Here is a 23407-nt window from a genome sequence, read left to right on the forward strand (position 1 = left end):
ACAGAGTTATACATGAAAAAGAATCGTATATTTTTCAAACGTTTTAGTAATATCTCTCTCTTTCTCTTCTCTCTCTCTCTCTCTCTCTCTCATCTTCTTTCTACATGCTATTGGTCGAATTGGATTGAATTCGTTAAATGTCGTTGGCACCTTTGGATAGTGCTTTGAATAAATCTTTAATATCATTTTTAACGTCGCATTTGTATCTTGTGATTCGATTAATATACAATTGTGATCGTACAATTTAACATTTAAGAATAATCTTCGTTGAGATAATTCAAAAATTTCTTTAATATTGAAATTAAATATGACGGACATCCGTTGTATTTATATACATTGAAGGTTATTCGCGAGAAATTGTTTTCTTTTTTCGTCTATTTAATCTTTAAAATTCGATGTAAGTTTTTGAAAAAAACATTCGATGACCGATGAAAGATAAAAATTTATTTTTTTTATTTTTGATTCCATAATTTTTTTCTTTTCTCGTAATGTTTAATCACGATGGATGATATATTTTGTCTTTGTTTTTACATATTTTACGTATTAACGTGTTATAGATCTATAAACTACAAATATAACCGTACGATTTATAAAAATAATCTGATCTATGTATGATTTATAAAATCAAAAAATCATAAAATCATAAAAAGAATATTTTCTCGAACTTGAACGGAATGGCGAATACAGGGGTGCTGCCGTTTGTACGTGGGGTTGATTTTAGCAGCAATGATTTTAGTGTAAATATGATTTTTTTCTTTCCTTTTTTAATGATATAATTTTCGATTATTACAATTTTGCTTTTTATAGGAGGGAAAATTTCCAGAATCTGTACGTTTAATGACTGGCATACAATGGCTAAAATTGGATGAAACCAACTTGACTGAGATTCCGGAAGAAATGGGCAAATTGTTGAAGCTGGTAAAGCTGTCTGCGTATGGACATTTATTTTTTAAGCGTGCGCGAAATTCAGGATGAAGCTATTGTGATTGAGGTTCTTATTAATGGTTCTATGAAACGTGAGTGATGAAAATTAAATTATTTCCTTTTTTCGAATAGGAACATCTTTCGTTGGTTAAGAACAAACTGGAACGCTTATATGGGGAATTAACGGAACTTTGTTGTCTTCGTACTTTAAACATAAGGCGCAACAACATTAAATCGAGTGGCATTCCGGCGGAATTGTTTCATCTAGAAGAATTGACTACATTGGATTTAAGTCATAATAATTTGAAAGAAGTACCGGAAGGATTGGAGAGAGCTCGTTCTTTGTTAAATCTGAATTTAAGTTACAATCAGTGAGTGTTGAGTATGTAAATTGTAAAAAAAAAAAAAACATGTAGATTTAATGATTCTGATCTTATGATTTCTGATTCTTTCAGCATTGACACGATTCCCAATACGTTGTTCATTCATTTAACTGATCTCTTATTCTTGGATCTTAGTGATAATAAATTGGAAACATTACCACCGCAAACTCGTCGTCTAGCAAATTTACAAACCTTAAATTTGAATCATAATCCATTGGGACACTTTCAATTAAGGTATAAGAAAGAGATATAATTCGCATGATTGATCTTTACATTTTCAAACGAGATAATGTTTTCTTTTCTTTTCTTTTCTTTTTTTTTTTTTTTTTTTTTTTTTTTTAAGGCAACTACCGTCTTTGATGAATTTAATAGCTCTACAAATGCGTGATACGCAGAGAACCTTGAACAATATTCCATCAAGTTTGGAAACTTTGACAAATTTACAAGAACTTGATTTATCGCAAAACGATTTACCTCGAGTACCGGACGCGCTTTATTCTTTGGTGAATTTACGTCGTTTAAATTTAAGCGACAATCAAATAACTGAATTATCAACGGCAATCGGTATGTTCGTTATGATTACTATATATATCTACTTAATATTTTATCTGATGTTCGATTTTGATTTTAGAACTTTGGACAAAATTGGAAACGTTCAATATATGTCGTAACAAATTGACAGTGATACCTGCTTCTCTTTGCAAAATTGTTACTCTTAGAAGATTGTATTTGAACGACAATCAATTAGATTTTGAAGGTATTCCTTCGGGTATTGGTAAATTGTCGTCGTTGCAAGTATTTTCAGCGGCTAATAATCGTTTGGAAATGATACCCGAAGGTTTGTGCAGGTATATTTTTTGTTTTGTCACATTCTAATTGTGCTTTTGTTATAATTTAATTCGAATGTATCAATATTAAAAAAAGTGGTATAATAATTTTTCTCTGGTATCTATCGTGGATATGTTTAAAAGTATCGCGAATATGTGAGTTTCTTTTCCTCAGATGTGGATCGTTAAAGAAATTAATATTATCCTCTAATCGGTTGATCACCGTACCGGATGCTATTCATCTTCTTACCGATTTGGAACAACTTGATTTAAGAGATAATCCGAATTTGGTAATGCCACCGAAACCAATGGAAGTTCAAAAAGGTTCCGGCATCGAATTTTATAATATTGATTTTTCTCTGCAACATCAATTACGACTTGCTGGCGCCAATGTACCTACACCGATTCAAACTTCTGGTATATTTATGATATTTGTTGATGATACAGACAATAGTGAAAAATTAATTAATGATCGATTTATACGATTATATATACGATTACATTGTACATGCGATTATATTTTAATATTCTTTGTATATTTCATAATATTATTTCATAATTTTTTATAATTGAATATTTTATATTTTAGGCAGTAAGGATCCGATAGCGCGCAAAATGAGGCTTAGAAGAAGACGAGATCAAGAAGAAGCTGATCAAGATCAAGCTAAGATACTGAAGGTATATTATTATTTTTTTAACATTTTTTTATATTATAAAGAGAATCAGAAAAGTAGGATGACTTTTCGATATGATGAGTTTTCTTTTTCTTTTTTCTTTCTTTCTTTCCTTTTTAGGGTATGAAGGATATTGCGAAAGATAAAAACAAAGATAAAGAATACGAAGACTCCAAAGTGGAATCATTAAAGTAAGCATAAAATATGCATTATTCAAGAATTTGTCGTTTAATTAGTTTATTATTTTATAATTTAGGAGTCTCTCTCTCTCTCTCTCTCTCTCTCTCTCTCTCTCTCTCTCTCTCTCTCTCTCTCTCTCTCTCTCTCTCTCTCTCTCTCTCTCTCTCTCTCTCTCTCTCTCTGCCTCTGCCTCTGCCTCTGCCTCTGCCATTTTCTTTTATTTTTAAAGGCCTAAACGATGGGATGAAACTCTGGAGAAACCACCGTTGGATTATTCCGAATTTTTTGACGAAGATGCTGGTCAAATTCCTGGTTTGTCTGTATGGGAAATAGAAAATTTTTTACCCAATGAAATAGAAGAAGTAGCGCACGGAAAATTTTATGAAGGCGATTGCTATATCGTTTTAAAGACCGAGGTTGATGAAGCTGGATCCTTGATTTGGGCAATTTATTTTTGGATAGGAGAAAAAGCTACGGTACGTTTTATTCTGCGATTAGATTTTTATAATGATTAACCATTATCGGGTACGATAACGGTCGCGAACAAATCGATGTATTTTACAGTTGGACAAGAGGGCTTGTGCTGCGATTCATGCCGTAAATTTACGTAATTATTTAGGTGCGCAATGCCGTACTATTAGAGAAGAACAAGGCGAAGAATCGGATGAATTCCTAATGTTATTCGAATCTGGTATTACATATATCGAAGGAGGTCGTACCTCGTCAGGATTTTACACGGTCGAAGATACGGTTTGTATTATTGGATATTCTTCTGGTATTTAATTTTCTATTTTCTACGTGTTATTATTCGACATGCTTTGTTTTCAAATTGATTAACGCATAGCAGCCATCGATAACACGATTGTACAGAGTACACGCTGCCGATGCTTCGATCCATTTAGAACCCGTTCCTGTCTGTTTCGATTCCTTGGATCCGGGCTTCGTATTCGTCTTAGATACAGGAAATAAGATTTTTATATGGTACGGCAAGAAAGCGAAAAGTACGCTGAAATCGAAAGCGAGATTAATGGCTGAAAAGATTAATAAAAACGAAAGGAAGAATAAAGCTGAGATCATAACAGAAATCATGAATACAGAATCGGACGATTTTCTATCGTGTTTGAACTTTAAAGATGCCTCGCATTTATCACCTACCATAATTGTAAGTTAATATTTGGTTGAATTTTTGAAACGATTAAAAGTTTGCGCGTTTAGAAATCTAAGTAAATTTTATGTATAACCGTATATTAAAATCTATCTTTTAATATCTCTCGTCGTAGGAACATGTAGATGTGAATTTTGTACCACTCGCGCCACGTTTGTATCAAGTGCAACTTGGTATGGGTTATTTGGAATTACCTCAAGTCGAAGTACCTCATGGGAAATTAAGAAACACGCTTTTAAACAATCGAAATGTTTATATATTAGATTGTCACGTAGATGTTTACGTTTGGTACATACTCGTAACGTTTAATGCAACTACAAAATCAAAATTATGACATACATACATGCGCGTGTTTCACTTATATTATTCGATTATGTTCAATTGTAGGTTCGGTAAAAAATCTACGAGATTGGTACGAGCAGCAGCGGTTAAATTATCTCAAGAATTATTTAACATGATAGAACGACCAGAATATGCGATGGTAACCAGATTGCAAGAAGGAACTGAATCACAGGTATATAATGGTATTTTATGAATTTCAAAGGAAAAATTATCCGATTGTTTTGATTAAGGAAGAGAAGGGAAAGGGAAAAGGAAAGGCAAAGGGGAAAGAAAAGGAAAGAGAATATATATAACGCTATCATTGTCTCTTTTAAATTTAGATTTTTAAATCGAAATTTGCTGGATGGGATGAAGTTATAGCGGTTGATTTCACTAGAACTGCCGAATCAGTTGCCAAAACTGGTGCGGATCTTACAAAATGGGCGAAACAACAGGAAACGAAAGTACGTATCGAATGAAATAAAAATAGAGAAAATTTTTTGATATGGTCGCATTTCTTCTTTTTTTTTTTTTTTCTTTTTTTGTTTTTTTTTGTTTTCTTCATCAAATGCAAATCGATAAATTAATTTTGCACATTTCATAGGCAGATCTAGCCGCACTCTTTATGCCTAGGCAGCCACCTATGACATTTACCGAAGCTCAACAGCTAATGTTGGAATGGAATGATGATTTAGAGGGGATGGAAGCGTTAGTTTTGGAAGGGAAAAAATTTGTACGCTTACCGGAAGAAGAATTAGGGCATTTTTATAGCGGTGATTGTTACGTTTTTTTGTGTCGTTATTGGATGGTACGTAATAATTTGTTTCTTTCGTTGTATCTAATCGTCGAATTTTGACTATCACGCCATAATAAATATATTCATATTTCATAAAATATTTTCGTATTTAATAATCTTAGCCATTAGATACGACGGAAAATGAGGATGGCGATGAACAATTTGAAGAGGATTATCAATGTACTGTGTATTTTTGGCAAGGCAGAGATGCAGGAAATATGGGATGGTTAACGTTTACCTTTAGGTGCGCAAGAAAAATTGTCACTGTATGTGAATTGTTCGATATGTTATTTTAATTGTACGCGAATCGTGTATAATCAGTGTAATCAGTGATTACGTATATTATCGAATTATACGTAAATAATGCGATATTCGATACGATTTTATCGATAACGATAGAAATTTGTTCTTAGTTTACAGAAAAAATTTAAATCTTTATTCGGTGAGAATTTGGAAGTGGTTAGAACTCATCAACAACAAGAAAATTTGAAGTTCTTGGCATATTTTAAAAGAAAATTCATTATTCATCACGGTAAGCGTAAACAACCTAAAGCTTGTGGTAATAACAAGGTCGAATTTTATCACTTGAGAAGTAATGGAAGTGCATTGTGTACCAGACTGATACAAATACCAGCTGATTCAACGCTATTGAATCCTTCATTTTGGTATGATTGTTCGCATATTTTTTATAATAATAATAATAATAATAATAATAATAATAATCTTCTTTTTTATTTATTTTATCCATATTTTTATTCTATTTACATATGTTCTTCCACAGTTACATTTTAAATGTGCCGTTTAACAATGATGATGAGACAGGAATAGTATACGCTTGGATCGGTTCCAAAGCTGATAGCGAGGAAGCACGTTTGATTCAAGAGATCGCCGAAGAAATGTTTAATAACGTATGTTTGTTGTTATATTTGTCGTATTTCGTATTCTGTCAAATATAAAATTCTATATAGTTTGTTTTTTTCGAATTATTAACAGCCATGGATAAGTTTACAAGTTTTGAATGAAGGTGAAGAACCGGATAATTTTTTTTGGGTAGCTCTTGGTGGAAAGAAACCATACGATAATGATGCGGAATATATGAATTATACTAGACTCTTCAGATGTTCGAACGAAAAAGGATATTTTACTATTAGCGAAAAATGCACCGACTTTTGTCAAGTAATACTACATTTATTTGATAAATTTATTTGATTTTCGCTCGTTTCGTTTCGCGTTTTTTATTTTAATATGCACATTTATATATTTCGTTAATATTATTCCAGGATGATTTGGCGGATGATGATATTATGATACTTGATAATGGTGAACAAGTATTTTTATGGTTGGGAAGTCGATGTTCAGAAGTAGAAATTAAATTGGCATATAAATCTGCTCAGGTAAAAATGAACGATGAATGAAAAATATTCAATTTGTAAAAATTATCGAACAAAATAGTATGATATAAGTGAGAGTAAAAGTGAAAAATGAGGATACTCAATTTTCAGGTATACATCCAACACTTACGAGTAAAACAACCGGATAAACCGCGTAAATTATATCTAACTGCGAAAGGAAAGGAATCTCGAAGATTCACCAAATGCTTTCATGGTTGGAGTTCGCATAAAAGGCCGCTTCAATAAAATAATTTTTTTGGTAAAATAGAATGTCTCAATTTTTATCGTTTTCGTTAAATATTTTTTGATCAAGGCAAATTTTAAACAAAGCAACTATCTATATATAAATTTATTATGTAAATAATTTTCTAATTCTCAAGAAATATTGTAATTTTTTAAACGGTTAAACATTTAGACTTTTGTTTAAAAGATATTGTTAATATACGGATATTCTCTTCATGTTTGTTTATTTCCTTCGATCGCGTTTATTTTGAAATTAATTAAAATATTATATACAAAATATTTATACGATTGTGAATATAGATTATCTATATGCAATTTAATAGAATATATTTATAAATGTACGTACAATTTATGTACAAAATCCATTCGCTTTTTAAAAATTATATCGAATAAATGATACGCAATTTGATTTTCATATTTTTTTTTTTTTTTCTAACGATAAATAAAATTCCAAAAAGAATTAAAAACTCTTATACACGTAAGACTCGTATACTTGCAAAAAAATTCTTAAATTATATTACATTTTTTTTCATAATATAATACAAATATAATAAAAATGAAATCTCATTTAATCTGCAGCATCGCGAATTCGTTTATTCCCGGTAAATGAATTCCATTTTTATTGCTTCCCTGTATAATTGAACATCGATTTTCAAGAAATTCGACTTTGAACGTTCTTGATACAAGTTGATATTTAAATTCTTAATTAAATTAATTTCCCGCGCCACATTTCTGTTTGTGTTTATATATCTAAGTAATTATATCTCCTATCTACCCGATTTTTTATTAATTAAATTTCATCGATCGTGGTTTTCGTCGTTCACGAAAATTTTCAAAAATCCAGCGAACAGCTTGGACAACCTTACTTTGTTAATATAAATTTTCATTAAAACAAAAAATCATGATATCTATTCTTGAAAATAGAAGAAATCAACTCTATACTTGCGAGTAAAGTATGGAGAACGATATACGATACGACATTTTACTAAAACTGATAAAAAGTTTGAAGACACGTTTAAAAGTTAATCAAGATTTAATATGAAAAATATAAGCCGAATAAATTTAGAAATACTACTATAAAGACTAATTTAAATTTTTTATCCTTATATAAATAGAATATGTACATCGAAAATAAATTAATCATCGTCGTCATCGTCATCCGAAGGTATGAACAATTCTTTTTCTTCGAGAAAATTAGCCATCATTTTACTCAATGTAGTTCCTATAACTAATCCTGTCATGACACTGCAAATAACACCTAAAAAGCCAAAACGTGTTCTTTTTGGTTCCGGTAGAATGGCACCTGAGGGTGTTGTAGTTCTTGATCGAAGATGTAATTTTATTTCTCCGTCAATTTTTCTTAAATTATAGATAGTTTGAAATGCAACGGTTGAACGTTGCAATGCCATTTTTTGATTTCACCGATATAATAAACACTGGAAATAGCGAAAAATAGAAGAAAACCGTATATATATAAAATGATATGTTGTATCTAATTGAGATAATTTAGCAATAATAATAAAAAATAATATACACGCGATTGTTGTAAATACGATAAAAAATGGAACATATATTTACACGATACAAACTGCATTATATCCGTATATCATATATTACGGACAATAGAAAATCTCTGGATCTATATAATATATTAAATCACAGTGTCGATATGCGGTATATACTAACCTTTTTGATGAAATATATATATATATATATATATTTATATTATACCGTATTTTATCTAATGTATATTACAATTTAATATTGAGAATGCTCACATGAAAATAATCGGATCATAATCGGATCACTATGGTAAACACATCAAAAATCATAACGAATGGTTAAACGTTAAATGGTTCGATATTAACATAATGTACGTTCGAAACACGCATGCGAAAAACACAGTTTGATACTATATTTATTGAAATGATACATAGTGATAAATGTGAATTGCCCTAACACTCACATTTTCTTCTTTTCTTTTTCATTTACGTTCTGTATCTTTTATTTTGTATTTCTTATATTATAAATCTATAATATTATAAATATATATTTGTTAAATTTATCAAATTACGTGATAAATCAATTTTACGTAGTAGTTGAATTATTAACTGATGAAATTTGATCATTATATTAGGATCGATTCATATTGTTGCATAAAATATAACATAAATATTTGTCGATATTGAGGCCAATTTTTTGCTTATTCTCTCGAAAAATAAGGTATATTTATGCATTTTTATCTTAAAAACAATTTATTTATTTCTTTATTGTTTTACAGTAACGAATAGGTTGAGTGAGCAAATTAAAATATGGAAAAATAACTTTCTATTTCATATCTCATGATTGAAAATTGTATCTTGATTTCCCTATATTTTGATCACATGGTTTTATTCATGTCCGGTAACTAGATTCGTAAAACGAATCTAATTGTTTGCTTCTATGACTTTTACATATATTAATTTATCGTTTATTTATCCAACTCTCAATACAATTCTCAATACAAATCTTAATTGCTGATTGATTATTGTCTACTGTGAACAAAATTTAAAATTTTGTATAAAATGTTATACGTGATTGGATTAGGCCTTGGCGATGCAACAGATGTGACTGTAAAAGGTCTTGAAATTATTCGAATGAGCGATCGTGTCTACTTGGAATCATACACATCAATTTTGTCTATCGATTTGAAGGATTTGGTAGGTATATTGTAATGAAAGTGCCTATGATGTAACAATTAATAGTAAATAATAATAGTGCACGAATTTGCTATTCGTTGTATTTGCTCGCTCGATATTAGGAGATGAACGATAGCATATTTCAACGAATTAGGAACGATTTTACGGATGTTCGATACTTGAGGCGGATAGAGAATTAGTGGAAAATAATGCGGACGAAATATTGCCAAAGGACGAGAAGGAAAATGTTGCTTTTCTAGTGGTGGGTGATCCATTTGGTGCTACCACACATTCAGACCTAATATTAAGAGCTCGGGCAAAAAATATAAAGGTAAAGAAGAAAAAACGACGATTTTAATAAAATTAATAAAAGAAAAATTACAATATTTGATCGATATATTAAAAGACAATATCCATCATTCACAGGTAAAGGTTATTCACAATTGTTCCATATTAACCGCAATCGGATGTTCCGGTTTACAATTGTATCGTTTCGGAGAAACTGTTTCTATCCCTTGTTGGAGCATGGATTGGCAACCGAATAGTTTCTACGATAAAATAATCTCCAATAAACGGAGAGATCTTCACACGTTATGTTTATTGGATATTAAAATAAAAGAACCTACTATAGAGAGTATTAGCAAAAAGAAAAAAGAATATATGCCAACGCGATTTATGAGCGTGTCGGAAGCTGTTGTCCAACTGTTAAAAATTATGGAAGAAAAAATGAAAGAAAACATTAAGGAGGAAATGGGTAAGCGTTAATAAATTGGATAATTTACGAAAGAAAATTAATATTGTCGATTTTACAGTTTTACTAAATAAATTAATATTGTGAATTTTCAGTTTTATTAAATAAATCCAGCCTTGCAATTGGTTTAGCTCGTATAGGTTGGGACAATCAACGTATCGTTGCTTGTTCCCTTGAAAAAATGGCTTCTACCGATTTGGGTCCTCCTCTTCATTCTTTGATCATTCCTGCTACGAATTTGCACCCTCTCGAATCAGAATTTATATCGCTATATATGTACGAATAAGAATTTTCAAATATTATTATAATTAAAACGATAAATGGATAAAAACATTTCAAAACATTTGAAAAATTAATTATTTTTTACTCTGTATATAAAAAATTAATATTGGAACATGAGTTGCTACGAGAATAAAAAAAATTAAAAAAGTAAAAAAATTTTCACATTTACATTTGACACGATATTTTCTATTATATTTGTATCTAAATATAATAAATTGAACGTTATATTTTTGCAAAATAAATAATAAACGAATCGTTTTTGAATTTGAACGTATGATTACGATGAAGATAAAAATAATACTTGTAATATCTTTTAATATTCATATTGAAAACGGTCTATTATAATATAAAAATATATATTTATTATTTTTTAAATTACAAAAATTTGATAACGTAGAAAAATTATTTTTTACTATTTCTCGAAACTAAATGTTCTAAAGAGAAACATCGAATAAGATTATGTATAATTTCGTGAAAAATAAAATAATAAACGAATAAGATAAAAGTATGTAACGCTATTGGTAGCGTTGAACTATCGATTTTACGTTATAGTATATATGTATATATATATATACTATAATACATATAAGTGCTTACAGTATAGGGAAAGAAGCTTGTTTGCTTGTTTGCCAAAAATGTTAAAAAATTAATCCATGATTTTTATAAGAAAAAATTTGAAAAATAAATTGTGCGGTTTATCGACATTTTGAAATTGATATATGTAGTAAAATACGTGGTTGACATATCGAAATAAAAATAAAATTAAATAACTTATAGTTTCTCCATCGATCGATTCCGTGCATGCGTAATAAACAACTGTATGTGCTTATATATGTATAGGTATATTTATGTATATACATGTACGTAATCCCTAGTTTACAATATGCAACTTGTGCCTATTCACTTTCGGTAAGTGGAATCGTGATACTTTCGGTGCGGTGCTTTCGTTCCATTACTTTTGTTTTTTTTTTTCCCCCCCCACCTCTTAATAGTGATAAATTTGTTATTCTTTTCATCAATCGTATCCTAATCATTAACACGTTATTTATTATTATATCACTATAATTCTATAAAGAAGGGAGAAAAATGCGAATGAAAAATTGAATTTGTTTCCGTTCAATTTTATATGTAAATTTTATAAATAAAAAAAAAAAAACGCGAAGAAATCGCGTACGTTACAATGTCAAGGATGGACTGTATAATCGCACCTCGAGTACCTCGAGGCTTGTCTCACGCGGTTGAAGGACTTTCAAGAGAAATTTTACGACAAAAACCTCGAAATATTTACGCATTTGCGGCTCAACATTTTGCAAAATTGGTCGAATTGAGGGATAAAGAACGTTGTCGTACCGATGAAATCGTTTCGAAGATTTTGGATTGTAAATCGGTGAATCGTGAAATTAGCGATAATATTCTCGATTGGGCTGGATTTAATAAGAACATGGTAGATGGTGATAACGGTGACGTTAGAAATTGGAACGATCATTTTTTTGTTTGTAAATACGATAACTGGATAATGGAAAAAGAAATGACATCTACGATAAAAGAGAGGAGTGGAACGAATGTGATGCCGAAAAAAAAAAAAAGAGAAATGGGAACTGGAATCGGTTGGTCCATGAATCAAACTGTCAAGGTATTGAAAAAACACGAATATGCGACGTGTCACGTCGAAGAAAGTGAAAATATTTTGTGCGATACACGATCAAAGAGAAGAGAGATTGAGAAAACAAATCCCGATCATATTGATCATTGTGCGCATCAATTTTCAAGAAAAATTATCTGCGGACAATGTTTTCGATCTATGTCCGCTGATAATATATCATTAAGGAGAGATATCAAAGATGAGGAAGTGGAAGAAAAACGGAAAAAATTGCGTAACTTTGCTTTGGATAAATATGGAATAAATAAGATGGAAGGAAAATGCGAGAAATGCGAGAGAAACGCGTGCAATTTGATAAGGCAAAAAAGTGTCGACCAAATCGAAAGAACGTGTATACGTTTTAAATGTGGGAATGGAAATGGAAATATCGTTGGTCGAAGAAGAAGCCGATCACTCGTAAACAACGAAGGTGGAAAAGAATCGAACGGGAACGTGGAGGAGTATCGGAGAGCGCAGCGATGGCAATATAGAGGGATAGAGGATGGAATGTTTCGAAATTTGAAAGAACAATGGAAGAGGATAACGATCGAGGATGAGGAGACGGAGATGCATAAATTGGAAGAAAAATTGAGCGATACGGAGAAAGAAATGAATGTCGCGAAATTGAGTTTGCGATTGGGAAAAAAGTATGAAAAAGAAGAATTGAAAAATGACGAAACGAAAGAGAATACGTTTAACGATAAATCACGAAATAATGAAATTTCTAACGACGCGACGAGTATCGATCGAATTGACATTTCAGTGGTGCTTCCGTCTGTAGTTACGCGACCACCATCTTCTGGAAAATCTTCTACAGGAAGGAATGTCGCGAATTACGAATTCGATGAATGGAATAACACGAACAATTTCACTCTACCACCGATTTCGAGCGACGGATCGAAGCCGATAAAGAAAGAGAATGATTTAATTGAATTACCATTTTTATCGAACGAAACTGACATCCGATTGAACGAAGAAACGATGCTGTGTCGTGGACGCGAAGAATCAAGTTCGAATCGAAATCGCAAAGATGTCGAAGTTATTGCAAATATCGATTCGAAAGCGATTGAGAAAGAATACGAGAGCGAGAATTCGAAGAGCGATGCGAACGACGATAACGACTCGTGGAAATATCATTGTGAAGAGAATGGACTCGTTACGGAAGAAAAGATGGAGCGAAATACCGATGAAATACGAGTCCTGGAAGAATTAGAAATTCTGGAAGATTCAAATTTACGAATAGAAACGGAGATCGAGGAAACTTTTAAAGATAGTTTGAACGTTACGCCAGATTCGTTGGAGTATTTGAAGCAGGAGGAGAAGGAGATGAAAGAGGGAGAGGAAGAGAAGCAAGAACAATATCGATCGAATGAACTCGAAAGGAAATTAATGGAAATAGAAACGGTGGAGAAAAGTATCGAAAATACGCTAGCCTCGTCTCGAACGATTTCAACTTTTAATAAGGAATTGGAAGAATCGTGTTCAATTAAATGTAATAGAGTAGAGAGAAATTTGGAATCACAAGTATTGGAAAACGTGTGCAAAACCGATAACGAAAACGATACGATAATTGTCGAGAATGAAACGAGAAGACAAGCGGCATGCGAAGAGGATGAATGGACAAGGAAAAATTTGGATAAAAACGAGAGTGTGCGCGGAGAAAGCGAAGGATACGATATCGAAATCGAATCGGTGGAAAAATTTGAAAAAAATTGTCCCGACGATGTGGAAATTTTCGTTAAAGGTGATGATAATAACGAGATCGTTCGAGGAACGTGTGATCATTCCTCGAGAGGAGAAATTGATCTTTCTTGCTATGTCCTTACCGAAGGATCCCCTTGTGAAATACCGGAAATCGTAACCACCGTTATTATACCGGATAAAAATGAATTTGAGATGGACGGCGAAAATATTACGAACGATATCGTTCGTAACGACGTTCCGTGTTGGAATAAACGCGAGAAAGAATATCGGGATAATCGCGCGAATCCGTTTGGAGAATACGTGGAACATTCGGAGACGATTGACAATGATCGTTCGTCCAGCGTTCATGCTCATTTCTTGCAGGATATAAAGAATACGGTTTATCGAACGTCGTCTCTTTATCAAGAGGATCTTCTTGGAAATATCAAAGAGGAAGAAGAAAATGAAAGAGAGAAATTTTGCAACGTTGCGGAGCATAGCATCGATTATACGGGTGATTCCTCGCAAGCAAAGCCGCCAAGTTTCAACGACGAGGAACGATATAAAGTTGATACGACGAACGATACGTTCCGCGTTTTTACGAATGATGCGAGTCTAAGAGAAAAAGGAAAGAAAGAGGAAGGAGAAACATGGAGATCCGATCGTTGGGATGAATTTTCTTCGTCGTTCGAACAAACTGGACTAAAAGTATCCGAATTCAGTGTGAATTGTTCTCGTGAAACTGTTGAAACATCGACATCGTCGTCGATCCAAGGAAACGATTCGAGAAATTCTGATGATGATGATCGATCGGGTAAGGGAAATGACGACGATGTTACTCTTTACGTGGATGAAAGTGCTTTCATAACTTGTAAAGATAAACAGCCGATCGAGGAAATTTCTCTTGAGAAAAATGAATATTTTCGAGAAGAATTATTTATCGAACAACAACCGCCAAAAGATGAAACGATCGAGGAAACGAAGAGAAACAAAATTGAAACTTCAAAATTTGAAGACGATATATCTATCGATATGCCTGTTGTTTGCGATAAATATGGAAACGATTCTCGTTCCGTGGAGGAAGAAATTGCGAGAGAATTGATACAAAATTTTATTCTCGACCCGTCGATAATTTGGGAAAACATTGAATCGAGGAACATGGCTGTTTTCCCGGTAAAGGATCCGATATCTTCCACTTGTAAATCTAGCTTGAATGATTTTGCGATTAAATTTCATCCATCCGTGCAAGAATCGAGGCTTGAAACGACGATCGATCATCTTTCTCATCATCGAGAAGAAATCGATAATGATATTCGATCGTGCGATGAGCAAATTATAAAAGAAAAAAAGAAAAATGAAATAGAAGGAAGGAAGAACGAGCAAGAAGCAAGCGAGAAAAAAGAAGAAAAAGAAAAAGCAAGTATACTTTTCCATATTTGATGATTTAACAATACGTACGTAAAATAATAAAGATGTTTCATTATGCATGATACGATCAATCCTAACTCCATTATTCTCCGGAAACAAGATGCCGTTTTAATTTAATATCGTATCGCTTATTTATATTATTAGTATATATGATTTCTTTTCAAATTCCCATTTATCCGACACATTCGATAATGTTACCTGTCCAATTTATGAGAATATATTTTTATTCGATTGTTCACGCGAATATCATATTAGCTTTAGTTTTTAAAAAAAAGAAGCTAAAGCTTGTTTCTGAGAAACGATTCGCACGCGTATAACATAGGATATAATTCTAATTAAATAAAAATAAGTAAAGAAATAACGATTATTCTTCTAATTTATATTTTAGGATGAAAGAAAAATGACCTTTTCCGAAAATCAACGAAAGAAAGACGAAAATATTGCCAATTTTCGACACACCGGAGAATTTCACGATTCCTTACCATTACCTTTTGCCGAAATTTCAAAAAATATTTTATTCACCGAAAACGTTTGCGCTTTAAAATCTATACATCGAACGACGAATGATATTACCACCCTTACGCTTCCAAATGCAACACTTTCTTCTGGCGTAACATTGTTCGATTCTTCTCGAATAACTATTCCTCGTGGCATCGATATCTTGAAAAATTTCACGTTATTCGTAAACAAATCGAATTGGATCGAATCACCTTCTCAAAACGCTTCGTCTCCTATCCTTGATCATAAGTTCGATCAAGCTGATACAACGGAAACAATTCTCGTTCCACGTGTGGAAGAGACAAGTAAGGATTTCAATATTGATGATATACGTGAACCATTAGCGATTGATAATACACCAAGGCCTATAATTATAGAAGAAATTGCAAATATCGATGAAGAAAAAGAAGAAATTTTTTTCGAAAAACGAATGTACGATAACGAATTTAACGATAATATCGAGAAGGAAAAAGAATCGTCATCGTCGATCCATGAAACAGATTGAATCGGATAATAATTTATTTTATACGTGCATTATGCTTTAAAATATATATATATACATATATATATCAATTATGCTATATTATACTTATACACATACATAGAAGATATATATGTATAAATAAAGAAAGAAATGTGTACTTAATTTAATAAGAATGAAAATCGTATGATCGAACCTTTAAAAAAAATGCAATATGCAATGTATTTTCATCGATGAATATCGATCGAAGAATCGATGAATTTTTTATTCTAATTTACGTGAAAATCGTATCGTATAGAGCAGAAAAACGAAAGAAAATAAGCGATAATATGAGAATATAATTAGATATAGATTAAAAAAAACAAGATAATGCCTGATCGTACATCATGATTGGTAAGGGATGTAAAACGAGGCGTACATGCGCGAACAACGAAAAACTAATTTATTCGTCATGGATTATATATCGACATAATATCGACAATTCGAAATTTCAGATTAATCTCGTTATTGCATAACAATTATCCGTACATACGTAGGATTTCATTCTTATTTATCATTCTTATTTATCTTGTTAAAATAATTATATAATATAATATAAGATAGAAATATAAAATTATACGGGAATGAATCGAAAGATTAACGAATGAAATTTCGTATATTTTATTTATATTTCACGACAAACAAAATAACTTTTATCGATACAAATACGATAAAAAGTATCGAAAGTGAATAAAAAAAGAATTGAAAAATTTTGCGTATTTGATATCGTAATTAATGATTATTTAAATACTTATATTTAATCTATTCCACAACGATCGCTGTAGATACAGGTTATCGTATTAATAATATCGAGAATGATCTCCGTGAGATTCGAACGGATTCATAAGTACCTATATGAAGGAACAATCGAAATAGCATCAGTGAAAAGCAACGGTGAATGTTGGCAACAACGTTGACATTATGTACTATTTTGCGAAGCATGAAGATATTTGATCAGAGACTAAGTTACCGTTCAACCGTAATTTACAACAGTAATTACTTTTAACGTGAATTCACATATTTACGATTAAATAATATTCTACGATCGACAGTGTTTTTTAATATTTTTACCACCTTGGTCTTGGAGGTATGCAAAAATAAATTGGTTATGCATATACATATACATATACTATATTATATGTATAAGTTTTTGCTTTTACGACGGAACTGCTCGCACGTCAAATTCTAAAATTCTTACCGTGCTGTTTTTGGACATTGTATTTTATGTACGCGATTTGTTCTTACGGTATATGTAAAAGAGACGAGCCGTTATATTTGTCAAATCAAGCAGGATGTCCCTCTATCTTTATCGTATAGTCATGATAAATAAATGGGGCATGAAAAAGAAACAATTAATGAAATCAACGAACAATGAGAAGGGAGATATTGAGAAATTACAAAATATCGAGTATATTTATTAAATATTGAGATTGATCGACGTTTCGTTTCATTTTTATTTACGAAATGTATAACATATACGTTAATGATACATTGACATTTAATGATGATCTTTCTACTATTTTTTTTAAGTTTAAATATATTACCATTAGAAAATTAGAAATCAAGTTAGAATCAAACTATAATATTTGATAAATATAGATTTATTAAACGTTTTAATGGTATGCATCGATTCGTTTGGCATTCTCTCTCTCTCTCTCTCTCTCTCTCTCTCTCTCTCTCTCTCTCTCTCATTTTTTTATCATATTTCGAAATACGACACGACATTTGAATCGTTTTCTTTTTATTTTTTTAATTATTATTAATAATAACGTAATAAACGTGCATGTATGTGTATGTAAATTCAAATCAAATTATTGGACCGCATCGAAAGAATTTTCATTTATTTTAATTGTTATTTCTCGTGACGTTAAAAAAAAAAGAAAAAGAAAAAGAAAAAGAAAATAATCGAATCGAAAATTATTTGAATTCCCGCTCCTTTTTCACTTTTTTCATCCATTTTCTCTCGTACGATCGTTTTATCGTTTCTTCTATTTTCCTCCGTCTACCCTGTCTACGCATACGTATTTTTTTTTTTTTTTACCATCATCATCTTTTACCATATCAATGTTTTCTTTCACTTCCCACTCTCTCTTTCTCTCTCTTGATAATCACGTATGAAACAAGTAAGTAAATAAATAGTTAAGTACAAATGGCAATAATCTTTCAGTAGATAATCTTTCATTTTAAATTATCGTTACAATTAAGTTGGATGGTAGAGGATTGAGCATTGCTCGATGGTGCATTATGGTTATCGTTACAATATTCGATCAATTTATATACGCATAATTTATATTACATAAACGCGAGATAAAACTGCCGTTTAATCCTCCTTCGTTTACGATACGATCTGTCAAATTTATAAATTCGTTTTCAATTGATCGCGATAGAAGACCATTTCCTAAATTTATTGAGATCGCGCGATTCCGAGCTTCTATGGGGCAAACAAGGAACGTTTGGTGTTTTGGAACATTCAAATTTCTCTGCGCTACAACCGATGCATTTATTACAACTGCATTGCATACCTTCGGCACAAATGCCGAAAAGATTTTGCGGTCCCCCGCACAATTCATCGGGCCCCTGGAAAAATAAATGTAGAATTATCGTAAAACATTGTACACCTCGATCGATTAATTATTATAAAAACATAGATTCATTACTTGCCTTTGCGCATTGCTGAATGCCGCAAACGCTCGACATCGCAACACCGTATTTGCATTCGTCGCAAAGATCACCACATCCTGAGCAATAAGATGCTATTCCTTGTCTTATCGATGGATAACCGGAACATTTATCAAACCTGATCGAATCAAGTATACGCACATTATTGTCATACATCTACCTACAATAATACCATATCAAATTTGTTTACGTTTCTCGTTTATTATCCTCGTTTTTCACACGGGTAATTGATGCATGGATACATATTGTATCGAGTCGTTAAGATAACTAAATATCCGTGTATCTTTTTAATATCTAAATAAATTTTTACTTATCAATAATAAAAATAAACGAATTCTGTTATACGAATTGTTCGAAATGTCACTTCAGAATATCACGTTAGAAGAGAAAACGAACGATAAGTGTAATACGTAATCCATTTAACGAAATTTACGAATAGTAAATAGAATAAGATGAAATGTTTTGAAGCTTTGATGATTCTTACAGAAAAGCAATGGCAAGCAGTACGGCTATGCGGATAGTTTGTATAGCAAACATTTCGCGTTCCGTAGATCTGAAACAAAATTGAAACAAAATTCGAGATTTGTTTCCCTCCCTGAATAGAGATGATTAAACGAGCTTATTGTTTTTTCAATGCATATATGTATATATCACAAATATTGAATATCAAGAATATCCGATATTATCATTAACCAAATATAACCAAAATTTTATTCGTAAATCGAATGTCATAGGAATCAAATCGTAGGAAAAAAGTCTGAAGCAAAATAATTTTCTTGAAACAAATTTAAAGTAAAATTTGTAAAATATTTGCGCGTCCATGCACAAATATTTGTCTCCCCACAAAAATAATTTATTTCATAAATGTATATACATATATATTGATATTTTTTATATTGATATTTAAACGTTTACAAGCGAGAAAGTCAATAAGCGAGCTAAGTAAGATAAGGTATCATCCGCTTCCGTTTCATTCACTTTACGTTAAATGAAACTCTTCTCTTTTTCCTCCACTTACTACTTTCGATAATATCAATTTTAAGTTTTCATTCCTTTCTATTCCTCCATTCCTTTTGAACAATATATAATAAATGATAAATTTCGAGGATTTTGAAAATTTATTACTTTAAAAATAGTAATATTTATTATAATTAAATAATTTATATTCATTTTTAACATTTCATTTTGATATTATATTTATATTTTAAATTTTTCTATGTTAAATTTAATTCTTTAAACAGCTTCGAACGTTTATATTTCCCAATTTTTCGTTCATCAAATCAATTTTCGCAATCAACGATCAACGATCTTATAAAACTTGATGCGAGACGAAATTGGATAAAATTATTGATTATTAAAAAAATATTAAATTTTGCAAGATCATCTGTTCCAAAAAATGTAAGTGAAAAATATATTCTCCGATCCGAACGGAGAAAAAATAACGAATGAATCACATTAAATATTTCCAATATTATATATATATTAAATGATCACGAGATAATCAATTAATCACTTATCACGAATCAGCGTATAAAGAAAAAGAATTATTTTTTTCCTTTCTTCTTTCTTTCTAGTCAAGTATGTATCGAAAAAGGAAGCAGTTTTAGTTGAAAACTAATTTCAACCGTGACGATTGATGTACTAGAAAATGAGTTTTTGCCTCATTGCTAATATCAATTCAAATTTTCCAATATAATTGTACGAGTTGATACTCACGAGAAATAAACAATTTATTTCTTACGGATAAATTGAACGATGCATTGAAAATATAAGGAATGAATCTGATAAAATATTTTATAACGACATGAAACTTTAATCGACATGTTTTTTTTTTTAAAGATTATTCCGATTACGCTGGATAGCGTAAAAGCTTTAAACATTTAAATTTAGTGCAAATTTAATTATAACGATTATATTCAAGATTTTTGAATTACAATTATTTCGTTGAAAAGTATCGTATGTAATATATCATATATACTATTTCGTAAATTTTTATTATCCGAGAAACAATTAAAATAATTGATAATAAAAGTGACTTATATGAAAGAATTAAAATAATAATTATTTATTAATAAAATAATAAAAATTTATAATTATATTTCTACCAAATTTGTATTTTTCGATCGAGTCGAGTTTAACGTCAAAGCTAAATTAATTTTGATGAAAATAAATTAATAACATGTTTGTTTGTATTTTAAACATGAATCTTCCATTATCTTCGATTTTTACGTCATTTCGTTATCTTATTTATCTTTATTTTTTCTTTCTCCAAGAATATTCAATATTAATTATATACATGTGTATATAATTACGAATGAAAGTTAACTAAAAATATACGATTAAATCTATGATGATATATCATCGCATAATTATCGTAAGTATGATAGAAATTTTTCTTTACTTATTAAATTTTATAAATATATATATATGTATATATTGTGTATATATATATATATATATATATATATATATCTCCACCCTCCCCCACTGATGGCTTTTCTGATGGCTTTTCTCTCATTTTTCTATCTTGTTCTCATTTACACGATCCTCCTTTCTACCCATTTTTCTCCATTTATTCATTATACTGACTTTCCACTTCGATATAAAACAAAGAATGAAATATATTATGTAATAAGAAATTGATGATGACCGTTATGAAAAGCATAAGACGGTGCACTCGGTGCTCACCCTAAGAAGATATTCGGATCCAAGTGTTTCTAGTCGCGTAGAATTAAATAACAATGAGCAAGAAAATATGATAACGCGAAGACGGAAAGACGTTGAATGTGCCATTGAAGCCAAGTGCGGTTTATTTTATAGGGATATGAAGAAAGGGCAAGAGAAGGAAGGGGGAGGAAGGCACACAGCTGTTGATTTTACAAAATGAATCGATGTATCTATTATCGTTTCACCCCTTAGAGATGATCTAGGTTGTCAAGAGAAACTGTCCTGCTTCTCGCCCTAATTATCCATCGTATCGTGAATAATATCCTTCCAGACACGTCTTCCCTTGTTTGCACCGATTTTCTCAGACGAACATCCATTAATATGTAAATTTTCTTAGTTGAACTGTTATGAAAGACAAAAAAAGATCGTCATTTATTGACGTGTTGTTTGCACTTGTCACTCTTCGTCAACAAATTTATTCTATTGACCAAATCGATAAGAAATTGTCGATGCATCGATCAATCACGCGTCACTATCTTTAATTTCTCAGTTAATGATTATGATAATTTGAAAATTTTGCCCGATTATGCATTTTAAACATTGAGCCATGCGAATATAAAAATATAACTTACCTTAGCTACTTTGGCACTTGGCCAAAGTTCTACGTGAAAAAAATATAAACACGTAAAAAATATAGACACAAATTTATAGCACACTCAAACTCTATTCACATTATCTTTAATATTTCTCGAACTTGAAAAGTGACAACATGTCGTATAAATTTATGCTGTGGGTCATGAAAAAAGCTATCAAAAAGAAAAATTTTCTTTGTTTCAAAAATCAAAAATTTATTATTTCGAATAAGTTTTATGTATTATGTATATAAGTAAATATATATATATATATATATATATATATGTATGTAATATGATAAATTTATTAAAAAATGCTATCGAAATTTGCTATGGAAAGAAGAAGAAGAGGATGGAAAGAGTACGATCAAGAGTATTCGATCGAGAAAAACGATAAAAATTGTTACCTTCAATTGCTGTGTCACAGCAAAAGAAATTTCTTACGAAGCCGATGTAAATATATATGTACATCTTTCCATCGCATACCATAAAATATAACATATGCGAAAATAAAATTAAAAATTATTCACGATTATCATAATCCAGATGCAATATTTTAACATATTGTTTGCTAAAAAATATGTACATTGAAAAGATCGTGAAGAAAAATTATCTTTACGGATAAAAAGAAAAGTTAATTTGGGGACAGTTCTATGGAATTCAATTGTTAAAGAAACGAGAAAAAATAATCAATAATTAAATGATAAACGGATAATGAAAACGTTCTAATATTATGGAAAAGCCAGCATCAGTTAAAATGAACAGTTGTAATTAAATCTCAAGCTTATAAAAATTAATAAAGACATTGATAAATATGCTGAATGCATTTCTGGCACATTTTTACATATTGCAATAAAATAATAGTGTTATTCGTATAATGAAATTTATACAAGAATATTTTATAAAAGAAAATATTCGAATGCTTAAATGGTGCCCCTTCCCCCTCCCTTCTTCTCCTATCTCTCTCTTACCTCATTACAATCTTAATAAAGAATAATTATAGAAATTGTTGTCATGTACGTTTCATATATCGAAAGACGATGATT

The 23407-nt window shown here is 30.8% G+C and overlaps 5 protein-coding genes and 1 long non-coding RNA gene across 13 annotated transcripts; 3 read left to right on the forward strand and 3 right to left on the reverse strand.

The window, feature by feature from the left end:
• The first annotated feature begins 126 nt into the window (after positions 1–126).
• fliI (FLII actin remodeling protein) lies at positions 127–7319 on the forward strand. 5 transcript variants are annotated; one of them, XM_086904146.1, is made up of 23 exons: positions 127–397; positions 558–737; positions 808–991; positions 1057–1295; positions 1380–1541; positions 1651–1871; positions 1939–2155; positions 2310–2551; positions 2724–2812; positions 2929–2999; positions 3218–3464; positions 3553–3738; positions 3833–4150; positions 4269–4441; positions 4541–4667; positions 4816–4938; positions 5079–5282; positions 5393–5514; positions 5684–5935; positions 6052–6178; positions 6264–6446; positions 6551–6664; positions 6773–7319. In XM_086904146.1, exons 3-23 carry the CDS (start codon positions 935–937, stop codon positions 6905–6907), a joined length of 3609 nt encoding a protein of 1202 aa, XP_086760272.1. In that variant the 5' UTR covers positions 127–397; positions 558–737; positions 808–934; the 3' UTR covers positions 6908–7319. The 5 variants fall into 5 exon arrangements, with proteins under 5 accessions (XP_086760272.1, XP_086760273.1, XP_086760270.1 ...); XM_086904147.1 differs by having other exon boundaries at positions 130–397; positions 808–982; XM_086904144.1 differs by having other exon boundaries at positions 130–397; positions 808–918.
• On the reverse strand, positions 3029–3994 carry LOC147658046 (uncharacterized). The gene is made up of 2 exons (XR_015290946.1): positions 3708–3994; positions 3029–3306 (listed from the first exon to the last, which is right to left on the reverse strand). It is a non-coding gene; the product is annotated as an uncharacterized LOC147658046 (long non-coding RNA).
• On the reverse strand, positions 7215–8910 carry EMRE (Essential MCU regulator). Of its 3 annotated transcripts, none has more exons than XM_086904154.1 (2): positions 8683–8910; positions 7215–8340 (listed from the first exon to the last, which is right to left on the reverse strand). In XM_086904154.1, exon 2 carries the CDS (start codon positions 8311–8313, stop codon positions 8041–8043), a length of 273 nt encoding a protein of 90 aa, XP_086760280.1. In that variant the 5' UTR covers positions 8314–8340; positions 8683–8910; the 3' UTR covers positions 7215–8040. The 3 variants fall into 3 exon arrangements, with proteins under 3 accessions (XP_086760280.1, XP_031774406.1, XP_086760279.1); XM_031918546.2 differs by having other exon boundaries at positions 8591–8858; XM_086904153.1 differs by having other exon boundaries at positions 8483–8739.
• Dph5 (diphthine methyl ester synthase) lies at positions 8879–10771 on the forward strand. 2 transcript variants are annotated; one of them, XM_086904152.1, is made up of 5 exons: positions 8879–9127; positions 9491–9603; positions 9737–9913; positions 10009–10336; positions 10429–10771. In XM_086904152.1, exons 2-5 carry the CDS (start codon positions 9541–9543, stop codon positions 10617–10619), a joined length of 759 nt encoding a protein of 252 aa, XP_086760278.1. In that variant the 5' UTR covers positions 8879–9127; positions 9491–9540; the 3' UTR covers positions 10620–10771. The 2 variants fall into 2 exon arrangements, with proteins under 2 accessions (XP_086760278.1, XP_003696657.1); XM_003696609.4 differs by lacking the exon at positions 8879–9127 and having other exon boundaries at positions 9289–9603.
• Positions 10772–10964: 193 nt separating this feature from the next.
• Positions 10965–16968, forward strand: LOC147658047 (uncharacterized). The gene is made up of 2 exons (XM_086904143.1): positions 10965–15353; positions 15754–16968. Exons 1-2 carry the CDS (start codon positions 11796–11798, stop codon positions 16366–16368), a joined length of 4173 nt encoding a protein of 1390 aa, XP_086760269.1. The 5' UTR covers positions 10965–11795; the 3' UTR covers positions 16369–16968.
• Positions 16969–18539: 1571 nt separating this feature from the next.
• On the reverse strand, positions 18540–22145 carry Qbp-1 (Queen brain-selective protein-1). The gene is made up of 4 exons (XM_012490573.3): positions 21751–22145; positions 19547–19615; positions 19045–19180; positions 18540–18960 (listed from the first exon to the last, which is right to left on the reverse strand). The coding sequence occupies exons 2-4, from the start codon at positions 19597–19599 to the stop codon at positions 18754–18756; spliced, it is 396 nt and encodes a 131-aa protein (XP_012346027.1). The 5' UTR covers positions 19600–19615; positions 21751–22145; the 3' UTR covers positions 18540–18753.
• Positions 22146–23407: the final 1262 nt, after the last annotated feature.

Source organism: Apis florea, unplaced genomic scaffold (assembly GCF_048593485.1).
Source record: "Apis florea isolate Af1SG1 unplaced genomic scaffold, ASM4859348v1 contig_2350_pilon, whole genome shotgun sequence".
NCBI lineage: Eukaryota > Metazoa > Arthropoda > Insecta > Hymenoptera > Apidae > Apis > Apis florea.

Excerpts from the sequence above, each read along its gene's own strand:
- fliI (XM_086904144.1), top strand. The coding sequence starts at position 675 with ATGGCGAATACAGGGGTGCTGCCGTTTGTACGTGGGGTTGATTTTAGC. Across the intron at positions 1,296-1,379 it reads CTGAATTTAAGTTACAATCA|CATTGACACGATTCCCAATA; the intron begins GTGAGTGTTGAG and ends TGATTCTTTCAG. Across the intron at positions 2,552-2,723 it reads TACACCGATTCAAACTTCTG|GCAGTAAGGATCCGATAGCG; the intron begins GTATATTTATGA and ends TTTATATTTTAG.
- EMRE (XM_086904154.1), bottom strand. The coding sequence starts at position 8,313 with ATGGCATTGCAACGTTCAACCGTTGCATTTCAAACTATCTATAATTTA.
- Dph5 (XM_003696609.4), top strand. The coding sequence starts at position 9,469 with ATGTTATACGTGATTGGATTAGGCCTTGGCGATGCAACAGATGTGACT. Across the intron at positions 9,914-10,008 it reads CTCGGGCAAAAAATATAAAG|GTAAAGGTTATTCACAATTG; the intron begins GTAAAGAAGAAA and ends CATCATTCACAG. Across the intron at positions 10,337-10,428 it reads AAACATTAAGGAGGAAATGG|TTTTATTAAATAAATCCAGC; the intron begins GTAAGCGTTAAT and ends GTGAATTTTCAG.
- LOC147658047 (XM_086904143.1), top strand. The coding sequence starts at position 11,796 with ATGTCAAGGATGGACTGTATAATCGCACCTCGAGTACCTCGAGGCTTG. Across the intron at positions 15,354-15,753 it reads AAAAAGAAGAAAAAGAAAAA|GATGAAAGAAAAATGACCTT; the intron begins GCAAGTATACTT and ends TTTATATTTTAG.
- Qbp-1 (XM_012490573.3), bottom strand. The coding sequence starts at position 19,599 with ATGTTTGCTATACAAACTATCCGCATAGCCGTACTGCTTGCCATTGCT. Across the intron at positions 19,181-19,546 it reads CTGCTTGCCATTGCTTTTCT|GTTTGATAAATGTTCCGGTT; the intron begins GTAAGAATCATC and ends TGATTCGATCAG. Across the intron at positions 18,961-19,044 it reads GCATTCAGCAATGCGCAAAG|GGGCCCGATGAATTGTGCGG; the intron begins GCAAGTAATGAA and ends TTATTTTTCCAG.